The sequence below is a fragment of the Danio aesculapii genome, chromosome 14 (genome assembly GCF_903798145.1).
Source record: "Danio aesculapii chromosome 14, fDanAes4.1, whole genome shotgun sequence".
Classification (NCBI taxonomy): Eukaryota; Metazoa; Chordata; class Actinopteri; order Cypriniformes; family Danionidae; genus Danio; species Danio aesculapii.
The window spans coordinates 35,416,880-35,429,210 of NC_079448.1; the positions used below are offsets into that span (position 1 = coordinate 35,416,880).

A 12,331-nucleotide genomic window follows, 5' to 3' on the forward strand; every position below is an offset into this window, starting at 1 on the left:
TTAGTCACCAATTATTTTTTAGAAAGATAATACATTCATATTCATGCTAAATATAAAAAAAATTACAAACTACAAAATTTAACCAACCTTTTGGATATTTTTTATTTCTTTTGTTTTTTGTTGTTGCTCTTTTTAAATTGTCTTTTATATTTTTCCTAACATACATTTTGGCTACTAATGTTTGAACCATTATTGTAAATTATTTTGTTAGATAAGCTCTAGATTTGGCTTCAGTACTGACTAAACTAATGTATATGCTGAAATATAATGTTGTAAAGCATCCTTATAGAAAACAATATTATTATTGTTATTTTTTAATTGAATCCAGAAAAAAGAAATAGAAAAGAAATTAAATTTTGCTAAAAAAATATGAAATTAATTTCTACATGTGGAAAAAGGGTGTGTGGGAGGGTGTAAGTGAATATTATATTCTTAGAAATGGCAACTTATTTTAGTGTTACTAAAGCTAATATGCTAAAATTCTTGTCATCGATCACAGTTGTAAGAGCAACAAATAATTCATCTGGACTTTTATTTGATCATTTGGAAGTGTCAGAAGGTAGATTTTTCCGATGAATCATCTGTCGAACTGCATCCCAATCATCAACTACTGCAGAAGACCTATTGAAACCCACATGGATCCAAGAGTCTCACAGATATCAGTCAAGTTTGGTGAAGGAAAAATCATGGTTTGGGGTTACATTCAGTATGGGGATGGCAACATCAACAGCCTGAGGTATCAAGACATTTGTGCTGCCCATTACATTACAAACCACAGGAGAGGGCAAATTACATACTTCAGCCTCCACATCAAAGTTCCTGATAGCACAGAAGGTCTAGGTGCTTCAAGATAGGCCAGCCAAGCACCGGATATGAACATTATTGAGCATATCTGGGGTAAGATAAAGAAGGAGGCATTAAAGATGAATCCAAAGAATCTTGATGAACTCTAGGAGTCCTGCAAGAACGCTTTCTTTGTCATTCCCGATGACGTTATAATAAATTACTTGAGTCATTTCAGAGATGTATGGATGCAGTCCTCCAAGCTCATGGGAGTCATACACAATATTAATTCTTTGTCTACTGCACAATGACTTTATATTCAATACTGTACATTATTTCTGTTCAGTGACAAGACTTTTCTCTAAGCAAAGTCAGCGCTTACTGTCTTAATTAAATAATTCAAAATCAAGGCATGATCATATTTTATTTTGGTAAAATAAAGTGTAATCTAGAGACCTTTGCCTTTCATATAAGCCACTTCTGATACCAAATCATCAACAAGAACTCAAGTTATTATTTGTTGTTCCTAAAACTTGAACAGGCAACAAGATTTTTGTCAGGTAGTGTACTATGACGAATTAGATGATCAACATGATCAATGCAGCTAGAAATTCAACTTAATTACTGATCTCCGTCTATATTATTATACAAAAATTCTTGTTTTTACTGTGATACTGGAGCAGACTGGTGGACATGCAGATGCTATACTGGGTATTCTAAAATGATTATATAAACTATTAGCACACAGAGCCATCAATAAACCTTTTAAAAATGAATATTAAGAATAATGAATGAAGCAAAAAGCCTTCAAAACAACAATATAATTTATTTAAAATAGTAAATGTGTAAAACCATATTACCCTTCAGTGAGTTAGGACTTCATACATATGAAATTCAAGTTTCCAAACTCAAATCTTCACATCCATCCTTCCTCAGAAAGAAAACATCTGTAATAAATACAGGCAACTTTGCAACCCAACTGTCCTGACAAATGTCTTTGCATGGATGCACTGGTGTCATATTAAAGGGATAGTTCACCCAAAAATCACCTCACCATTTACTCATGTGGTTACAAACCGTTATGAATTTATGCTGTTGAACACAAAAGAAGATATTTTGCAGAATGTTGAAGGCAGTAATCACTGAGTCAATGGTTACAGAATTACATCTTTCTAAAAAAGTCTTTTGTGTTCAACAGAAGAAAGTCAAACACCAGTAAAGGGTGAGGGAACTCCTTTAAACTTATGTTAATGTCATGTTCTTTCATATACAAGGGCCAAAGACATAATTGTAAAGCACAGGACAGCTCCATCATTCAGTTTCTTCACTATCCCTCTGCCTGTTACAGGCAAATGAACAAATACCCCTTCAAGTAATAAATCCTGAGGTAATACTACTTCATGTTTTGGTCTGCTTCGCTCTTAATACAAGGCCACGAAACACAGGTTCTCTCATTGTTGCTTGGTGTCACTCATTATCACACGCACAAACACACACCTCTTTTAAAAGACGCACAGATATAAATATGCAAACATAAAGAATGGCATTACAAGAGAGCCTCTCCCACAACACGGAGACTTAAAAGAAATATTAAACATGTTTGACTACTTACAAGCTATTCAACTGCCAATAACACCACTTAGGTGCGGCTTCATCAAACCATTTAACAATAAATTACAAAGCAAAAAGGTCATTTACGAAAATGAACCACCTTCAAAATGGTATTAAATTAAATTAGGAAGCAGAGCTGCATAGTGTTTCCTCTTTTTCGAGCACCATTGATGGCGTAAGAAACTCTGGTGTGGATAATCAGATGTGCTGTGATTGTAAACATCTACGAAGTGTGGTGTGAGGTAACTGGACCAGAGCTACAAACCGACCGCTCTCTTTTTTTTTCTTTTCTTCTCAGTTTGAAGTCATTTTTAGCTGCTGTCCTCGTTCTCCTGAGCGTCTCTGGTTGAGCTCTCGTCCACGTTCTCGAGCGAGTCTCCGCGCTGGATGGACAGCTCTGCGGGGTCCATCATGGCCAGTTCGTTCTGGATGGGGTACAGCCACGGCTTGTGATCTGGAGAGTTTGCTGCTTTCCAGGCAGGGTAGTTTTGACCGGCTTTATGAGCGCTTCTCAACACCTGAGGAATGACAGGAGAGAATGAAGGAGTGGCACTGGTATCATCGGAAATGACACTGAACTTTGGTCGTTTGGTCTTGTGTAACCCAAACAATGCGATAGAATCCGGTTTTACTTCATTTTCTAGAAGTGCAGTGACTCAAATTGCAGCAAGTCTTTTGTGCTCAAGTGTTACTATAAATAAACAGCATTTCTGGATTCTAACTGGGTCTTCAAATGTTTTTTTTTGGCAGCATCAAGTACACTGTAAAAAATATGTGTTAATTTCTGTATTTTGTGATTCACATGTGTTTTCTGTTTATTTACGTTTGTGAATTGCGTTATGGGATCTTGATCTCTGCTCTGTCCACTTCTGATGTTGAAAATTCATCTCTACAGTTTAACAAAGTGACTTTTACTGACATTTTAGTAGCTTGAAATAATATAATAGTATAATAATAATATAATTCTGCAGGTTTCACCAAGTTAAATTTAAGACTTAAGACATTTCTAGGACCATTATGAATTAAATTTTAGACTTCTACAGGGCTAAATGCCAAGGAGTTTGTAAAATATCCCAGTTGGAAAAGATTTTCACTTGACCCATCAAAAAATCATAATTTAATAAATTTAATAATACAATAATAATAATTGAATAATAAAAAATATAGGTCAGGTCAGTATCCTCAGCAGTAAATAAATGGAGAACTTTTCAACATGTTACTGCAAGGAAAGTAACTAAATGCGAGTTTTAAATAAAAATGTTAAAGGCTTTATTGAGATTAGGGATTGTTGGTCATTGTATGGGAGTAATGGCCAGATTGGGTAGCTATACATGAACAAAGGAAAATTAAGACCTGTTAAAAAAATATTTAATACCTACAACACAATATGTCTGTAGATTTAAGACTTTTTAAAGCCTTTGGGGATTTAAGACATTTAAAGATCCTGCTGATACACTGACATATGAAATAACATAAAGAGAAATAATGCACTGGCAGTTTATTATAAGGTTTTTGTACTGTAATATACAACACCAACCAAGACAATATATCACTTTAAACTATTAAAAATGTTAATAAAAGTCACTTTTTCAAACAAAAGTTGCTGGAAGAAAGGTCAATGTCCCATAATGCAATTAAAAAGCATAAATAAACAAGGAAAAATCAAAACATAAAATCACAAAATACAGAAAACTGGTCATGTACGTGTATAACAGTGTGCAATACTGCCCATAAAGTCTGAATTTAATGTGATTGACCTGCCATTTTGTTTAATCTAGACAAACAAGTTGACGATTAATCATAAAACAATAAAAATCATCATTCTGCTTTAAAAAGTAACATGGTAGAACCATGTAGAGAAAAAAAGACATCCTGATTTGGTGTCCACATCAAATTCAATTTACAAAAGAGGACTTACATACATGCTAATATTTACTTACTCACTCCCAGGGCCGTTTATATCAAAGTTGATATTTAGCCACACCATGTAGGTATTCCGTAGGTGGGTCATTAGCCCAACACTCAACCCCCAACCTGGAGGACCAGGACATACACTTCGTACAATTTAGCTTACCCAATTCACCTATAGCGCATGTCTTTGGACTTGTGAGGGAAACTGAAGCACCCAGACGAAACCCACGTGAGCACAGGGAGAACATGCAAACTCCACACAGAAATGCCAACTGATCCAGCCGGGGCTTGAACCAGGGACCTTCCTGCTGTGAGGCGACAGTGCTAACCACTGTGCCACCTATACTAATACTACTAATACAAAAAAATAAGTTAAATGTCAACTTTAACGTCTCAAATCACATCTATATAAATATTGACCAAGTTTGTAATGGTCCAGACTTTGATTTTACCAGTACACATTTAAATACATATATAAAATATCAAGTTGATAATATAGATTTATTCATGTAGCCAATAAGAGATGCCTTTTAAAAGAGGTTTTAAACCAGTTTGTGTCACCTGATCAATGTTCAGCAGAAAAACAAACACCTCATTGTTATAACATCACGGCAAGTGTGATGTATAAACGACGTTATCAGTGTGCACTTTGGACAGAGATACTGTTAACACTGCAAACAGTCATAGCATGAGCAGGAATAATCGAAAACGGCAGAAAACAGAGCATTTACACCCTACACCCATTTCCAAAGTCCAAAATGCAATTGCTTCCAGTGTCAAAATTAGGCATGGGACGACAACCGGTTTCAAGGTTTATCGTGGTTTGGAAAAGTCAAGGTTTTAAAACCGCTAAAGTGTTCTGTTATACCGTTCCTAGGGTATATGCAAGTTTAATTTTTATTAAGGCAACAGATTTTCCAGCAGAAAAGGACTCTCCACATTAAGAGCTAAGGGTTAGCCCACAACATCTAAAAACAAATCGCTTATAAACCAACATACAAGCATGCTATAGACCTGAACAGTGCAGTGGCTTTAATTCATATCCAAAGAAAAGAAGGATATCCAAAGATTTGGACTTTTTTAAGATGCTTTTGAAACTAATAAAGACAGCAGAAGTCCATCATTTATTTGAATTATTTAGCCTGACATGTTTACTGTTCCAAAATGCTTTAAATGTTTTCTTAAAAACAAATATATTGTGTTTAACAAGGGGGTAAAGTTGTTTTTTTACCCAGACATGTAAGAAGAACATATTTTAGAGCAGTAATCACACTACTGTGATACCGTGATATTTCTATCCAAGGTATCATACCATCAGAATCTTATACCGGCCCATGCTTAGTCAGGATTGTGATGAACTAATGATTATTAAAGATCAGATGCAATTTAATATGAGCCCAAGCAACTTGCTCTTCTTTAAATAAAAGAAACGGCTGTAGTCATGCTGCCTACCAGCAGAACAAGATAAACTAGTTTCACATTGGCACAGCTAGTGCTGCGTGAGCGTCTTCAGTACAAGATCTTCCAGCAGCTTTACCATGGCAACTACTGTGATTTCACAATCCTTAAACACACGCATCCTCACAGAAAACAGCCACTGAATCATCACAAACACACAAACATGTCTACTTACTTTTGGAGCCAGGACCTGAGATGCTTTGTTGACAACCCACTTCGGAAGAGACCCTAAAAAGAAGAAAAAAATCTTCAGAAAACAATGCAAATGTCCGATGTAAATGAATGAAGCGATGAATGGGTTCATACCTTTAGGATCAGCTTGTGAGAGGTATGTGAAAACGCAGCTTTTGGGCCCCGTTGGTTTGATCAGGTAACCTGTCATTAGGGAAACGGCCCTCACAAGATCCTTTCGTGGAGGATATTTCTTAAAACATCAATAAAAAAGATGTGTTTATTAAAGACGCAACCCATTTTAATCAGCTACCAATAATTCTGTTAAACTACGGTAGAAATGATCAAGTTCAAAAAACACATACATTAGTTTAGTTAGTTAGTTAGTACTTTATTTGGCCGGTAGAGAAATTTCACGTGCAGCGTACACTCACAGAGACCTCATCACATTTGGCATTTATATAAATAAATCATTTAAAAACATGGTACCCCTACTCTAAATATATATCCAGTCTACTGGCCATCAACTGCTACTGAGGGAGGAGGAATTTAAAAATTTAATTGCTTGGGTATAAATTATCATTTTTACCTATTACTGGGAACACAATATCGATGACCTGATGGTAACAATTGGAAGGTGTTTGATAAAGGATGTCTCTCATCAATGAGTACATTTACATGGACACCAATATCCGAATTTAATACGATTAAGACAATACTCTGATTAAGAGTCCACCATGTAAACATTGATTTTTTATTAATTTAATCAGATTAAGGTCACCATTGAACTAAAGAGAAATCAGATGAAGACATGAGGAGTATGCCGATTTTACTCGCATTATTGAAGTACAGTACAGACATGTAAACACCGCAATCAAACTATTCCCGTTATGTAGGACTTTTCGCTGCGTTTTATGACAGGATATTCCATACACACACACGACTGTTTGACACTATTCTCTGCACCTACCGAGTCAGCGAAGGACTACAGACACATACACAATCAATCATATCAAATTCCATTAAAACAACACTCTTCAGCAGTTCATATTCTCATCCAATATCTCGTTTGTGTCGGGGGGCATGCATGAAATGTTCCCTAATAAAAGTGAAGTGCCAAACTGCAGTTAAAGTCGACAAATTAAAAATCAAACATCCGAAATTACATGAATCTCCAGAGGAAATGTGGATACCGTGGTGACGCAATAACGTTAATCGAATTATGTGTTATAACCGGGTTCATGAAAGGAACATTCAAAAAGCAACTCATGTAAACATCTTAATCATATTATTGTCTTATTCAGATTAAAGCAAATGATTCGATTACTGACGTCCATCTAAACGTAGTCATTGACAATCATGATAGCCTTATTTAGTACTCTTTCTTTGTATATACTCTCAATGCTCTTTAGTTTTATTCCTAACAACTGACTGGCTGTTGTTACCACCTCCCCAACAGATCACACAAAATGTTGCAAAACTGTAAATAAAAGCACTATAAAACACGATCAACAATGTGTTGTCAACATTAAAAGACAAAAGTTTCTTCAAGACGTACATTCTCCGTTAAAGCTTTTTCCTTACACAGTCAGTTCATACATCCCACTTAAGTTTATTGTCCAACATCACACCCAAATATTTATAATTTATTTCTAACTGAATTTGCTCCCCATTAATGTGGGATGAGACATTAATTAATGTGGGTACTACCTAGATTACTGATGCGTCACATATATATATATATAAATAAGTTTAAGTCAAGTCAAGTCGAGCTTTATTGTCATTCCGCTACATGTGTGGACATACAGAGGAATGAAATGTGTCTCGCAGGACAACAGTGCTACATAAATTAATCAAATACAAACACAACACTGGACATAAGAGCTTGTTTTTAAAAAAACCTATGCATAACTAACATATACTATAAGAACTAATCAAGCAGCAACCTCCAGCTCCCCCTTGTGAAGCCAATACAAAAGTAACTGAAACTGCAATTCATCAACTCGCCTTTTGGGGCTGGCTCCAGGAACTCCAGATGTTCACTGACTGCAATGCTAAATTGGCCAAATTTACAGCTGATAAAAACATGTTTTCAGCCTGGTACAAAAGATGGTTTTGGTGCATATAGCTAATATTACCCTTTATGACAAGTTGAGTGGTGAAATTTTTTTATAACTCATCTGTTTCATATTTATTCAGTTATATTAATTCTGCATAATTAAGGGCGTGGCCACTTGAGTAACAGCTAGGTCTCGCTGGTCACGTCATGTCATTCTGTCTAATTAGCTGCTGAACTCGGCATATACATCGTATCTTTGTTTTGTTTTTATGTGGCTTTATACAGTCAACTGCCTTTTAAAATTATTTCCTACAATTATCAGATAATATGGTATGCTGTGCACTTTGTGCTCACAAACCATTCAAGTTGCCTCCATTTCCCAGGTGAGTGAAATTATCTACTAATATACTATCTCTATAAATGTATTTGTTTTATTTAAGATCATTTATCATTTACAATTCTTCTAAGAACTTGAATGCACTCCAGAACCTGACAGATTGATTAGCTGTAGGCTATAGAACAGTCATCTGAAATGTTGTCATACAGTGTTATGCCTGGATTTCATAAATAGCCCTGTATTTACTAACACAGACAATATTTGAAATATTTGGAAGTCGTGTTTTCCTCCTGTAGAAAAACATCATAAGAACAATGCATTGTTGCTTGATGTATTACAACAGTGTTTTTAAAAGACTAAACACTTTATTTAAAGTAGACAACCAAGCACATGTGGTCAGAACACAAATAGTAATCCGCTCACGCTCCGCCTCTTTGCCCTTTTTTGGTTACCCCTGGTCAGTGCAATGATGCGCGAACAAAATGGTGACGATTGGCCACGCCTACTTGTAGCTTCATTTGCGCTCTTCAGAAACCTATGGGTGATGTCACGGACACTATGTCCATATCTTTTACAGTCTATGGGACTAACATAACATATACTATAAAATAACAGGTCACTATTAGTATTACTGCTGAAATTATCATCATTACTAATATTAGTGTTAAACAAGTGTCTTTCAAGCTATAGCTGATATGCAAAGAATAATAAATTGATCAAAAATCAGCCAATAACATTGACAACAATACAATAGTGCATCTCAAACTGATCAATCAACTATCAACTTCTAACTATTAAAAATATAATGTTTAAAATTAGAATATCTTCAAATTGACATGAATTTTTAAGCGTTGACACCTGTTTGAAAGTCATTATTTTTCACATTTTAAGACCACTACCTATTTATGGCTGCATATACTGATAAAAGAAGGTGTAAGCAAATAAAAGACATACCGGATGTTTCACTGAGAAGTTAATGATCACATACTCATTTTCAGACGCCTGCCATGAGCGCAGGGTCACCACATCTCTGTTTTTCAATGGTTTCGGACAAATCCCTGTGAATTAAGGAGAAAAAAAATATTTTTATAACCCGTAGGTCTATAAATAGCATTTACTATCTGGGAAAGACAAAAGAGGAACAAAGCTATCTTGGTGTTGACTATAAATACACCAAAACATGGTCCCAGGAGACTTATCTTCAGCCGTTACTGCAGTCACATTGTTAGGAGAACAACAGCTTCAGAACTATTCGAATAGCCATCATGAAGCATAATGGAAAAAATGGTTTTAAACGGATACAGATACAACAATGATCACAAGACTCACATGAATAGTAGCCCACATCAGCATTGTGAGCCAGACGGGCGATGTCAAAACTCTCCAGCATGGTAGGGTCCCATGTTTTCCGGTACTGGCCGTCATGAATAACATCATACATGGTGGCAGCAGATACATCCTTTATGTTTATTTGACACTGTATTGGAAACAAAGGCATTTGCATGTGTGTTGTTATGGCAGCAGTAGCTACACATGACATGTAAATAAACTGAAATTTAATATAAGCTATAGAGAAAATAACCTATAATGGGTAAAAACTACTCAATTGTTTACCAATGTCTAACTCACTAGAAACATTATGGTGTAACGTTATTGTAGCTATGTCACTTCTACTACTAAAGTTTATTATTTTGTTCATGAATGACAATTATATTGCTATGTGTAAAGGCTGAAAATCTGTTTTAAGGTACTCTTTAACAATATAAAATCATACACACACACACACACACACACACACACACACACACACACACACACGCACACCATAAACAGTTTGAATAGATGTAGACAAACATCTTACCCTGATTTTGTGCACTTTGCAGTAGTTTCCTTTGTTGTTAATAGAAGCAGATAAAGGTGCCTGCTCGACCCAAACCTCCATGTCATTTTTATCATACTTGTTGACCCAATTCTCCGTGGACAAGCATTGTCTCTTGAACTCAGTGAACATGGATTCATCTGGAAGGATTCCTGAACCGCGAGACATTCTGAAAATACAAGTTCACCAATGAAAATCACCGCGAAAATACAAGATTCGTCTGAGGGATGTCGCTTGTGTCAAGACTCGATATCTCTGGTCTCTATTCAGTATGGGGAGCGCTTATTGTAGTCGCAGTGAGATTAACATTTCAAGCTCGACAAGATTTTTTCGCAAATTCCTTACCTGGCGTCGACGTAAGCGCGTGGAAAAATCTCGTCACCACTTCCGGGAGTAGGACAGGTGTATTAGTGTTACAACACTAGCAGAGCGCAGTCAGCAGTACTGAGCGACAGTGATTTTACACAATGACATAACGTTGATTTATACTCAAGAAAAACTGCAGGCAAACTGGCACAAACCGGGTGTGTCGAAACGCCCATATTGATGGATCATTCGGGTGTGGGTCCAGTGGTCTTCTCACTGATTTAATTCACAACTGAGTCCTGAAGACGAGCTGTGAACACCGCCCCGAGTTCACTGACCGAAACCCTTCAAAATAATCACCGAGAGGAAACTCTTTGTGTTGGACAGACTGTATGGTACCAATGGCAGCGACACTAAATGGATGGAGCACTTTGAGTTTAAAAACTGAGCATTACTTTGTAATATAAGATGTAGGCCATCTGAGGAAAAACAACAATGCCTGTCATTGATATTTAACCAATATGTCTGTCTAGTTTAACAAGTTTAAATATACAAAAAAATCTGGCATATATGTACAGTTTACACACATACACAATTCCTTATCCTAAGTACCTAAGAAGACTTTATTAAATTACCTTGATTTTCAATCACACACAAAAATATTATTTTTAATCTTATTTTGACCCTATTTTCTGGGAAAAACTGCTCAGTAACAACATTCTGCTCAATTCTTACCTAATACCCTATTAAATTGAGAAACTGGGTGTTCATGTAGTCCCTTAATTACATTTATTCACACATAGTAAACTTTCACCAACAATCTTGTTTTTTTTTTAAGGAAAAGAAAGATGACTATATAGCTAAAATTTTACATTTACAAGAAACGTTTGGATCTTCTTTATAACAGATTTTGATGAAAAGTGAATCAGAAATTTGTTCAAGAGCATATTTATAAAGTAAAATAGCCCATTTTAGTCAGTGGTAAGCTAAAGTAAAATTGAGTGAATTATTACAATGACCAGGGGTGGACTTGTGATTTAGGGGCCCTAAGCAATTCCAGGTATATTGAAAACTTAAAACACTCTTCTTTCTCTATAGATATTTATGTTCTCTCTAGATTCTTTTTTTTTTTTTTTTTTTGTAAATAAACTGCATGTTAAAAATTTAATTTTAAGTGGAACCTTCTTCAAAATACAATATATTTGCAAAAAAAAAAAAAAAAAAAAGCTCCCAAACTACGCACAATTAATTAGCCATACTTGTGATCTGGGACTAGAGATAGTGGTTAGAGGCAGATTTTACAACATATGATAGAAAAATAGTAAAATAGCTTTAGGACGATTAACATTCGGCTTCTTGGCATTGGTCGGAGCCCCCTAATTTCCCAAAGCCCTAAGCGGTTGCGGATTGGTTAAGTCCGCCCCTGACAATCACTATGCATTCCATAAAATTTACTGCCTATGATCGTGTAATGTAATTACATAATAATACATGGAGGATGTTAATAATATGGTGGCACAGTGGATAGCGGTGTCGCCTCGCAGCAAGAAGGTTGCTGGTTCGGGCCCCGGCTGGGTCAGTTGGCATTTCTGTGTGGAGTTTGCGTGTTCTCCCCGTGTTCACGTGTGTTTCCTCCGGGTGCTCCAGTTTCCCCCACAAGTCCAAAGACATGCACTATAGGTGAATTGAATAAGCTAAATTGTTCGTGGTGTATGAATGTGAAAGAGAGTGTATGGGTGTTTCCCAGTTATGGGTTGCAGCTGGGAGGGCATCCGCTGCATAAAAACATATCCTGGATAAATTGGCGGTTCATTCC

The 12,331-nt window shown here is 36.0% G+C and overlaps 1 protein-coding gene across 1 annotated transcript; it reads right to left on the minus strand.

The window, feature by feature from the left end:
- Positions 1 to 1,589: 1,589 nt before the first annotated feature.
- On the minus strand, positions 1,590 to 10,716 carry stard14 (START domain containing 14). Its single transcript, XM_056472569.1, has 7 exons — positions 10,555 to 10,716; positions 10,192 to 10,378; positions 9,660 to 9,807; positions 9,285 to 9,388; positions 6,070 to 6,187; positions 5,939 to 5,991; positions 1,590 to 2,912 (listed from the first exon to the last, which is right to left on the minus strand). Exons 2-7 carry the CDS (start codon positions 10,375 to 10,377, stop codon positions 2,706 to 2,708), a joined length of 816 nt encoding a protein of 271 aa, XP_056328544.1. The 5' UTR covers position 10,378; positions 10,555 to 10,716; the 3' UTR covers positions 1,590 to 2,705.
- Between the last annotated feature and the right edge of the window lie 1,615 nt (positions 10,717 to 12,331).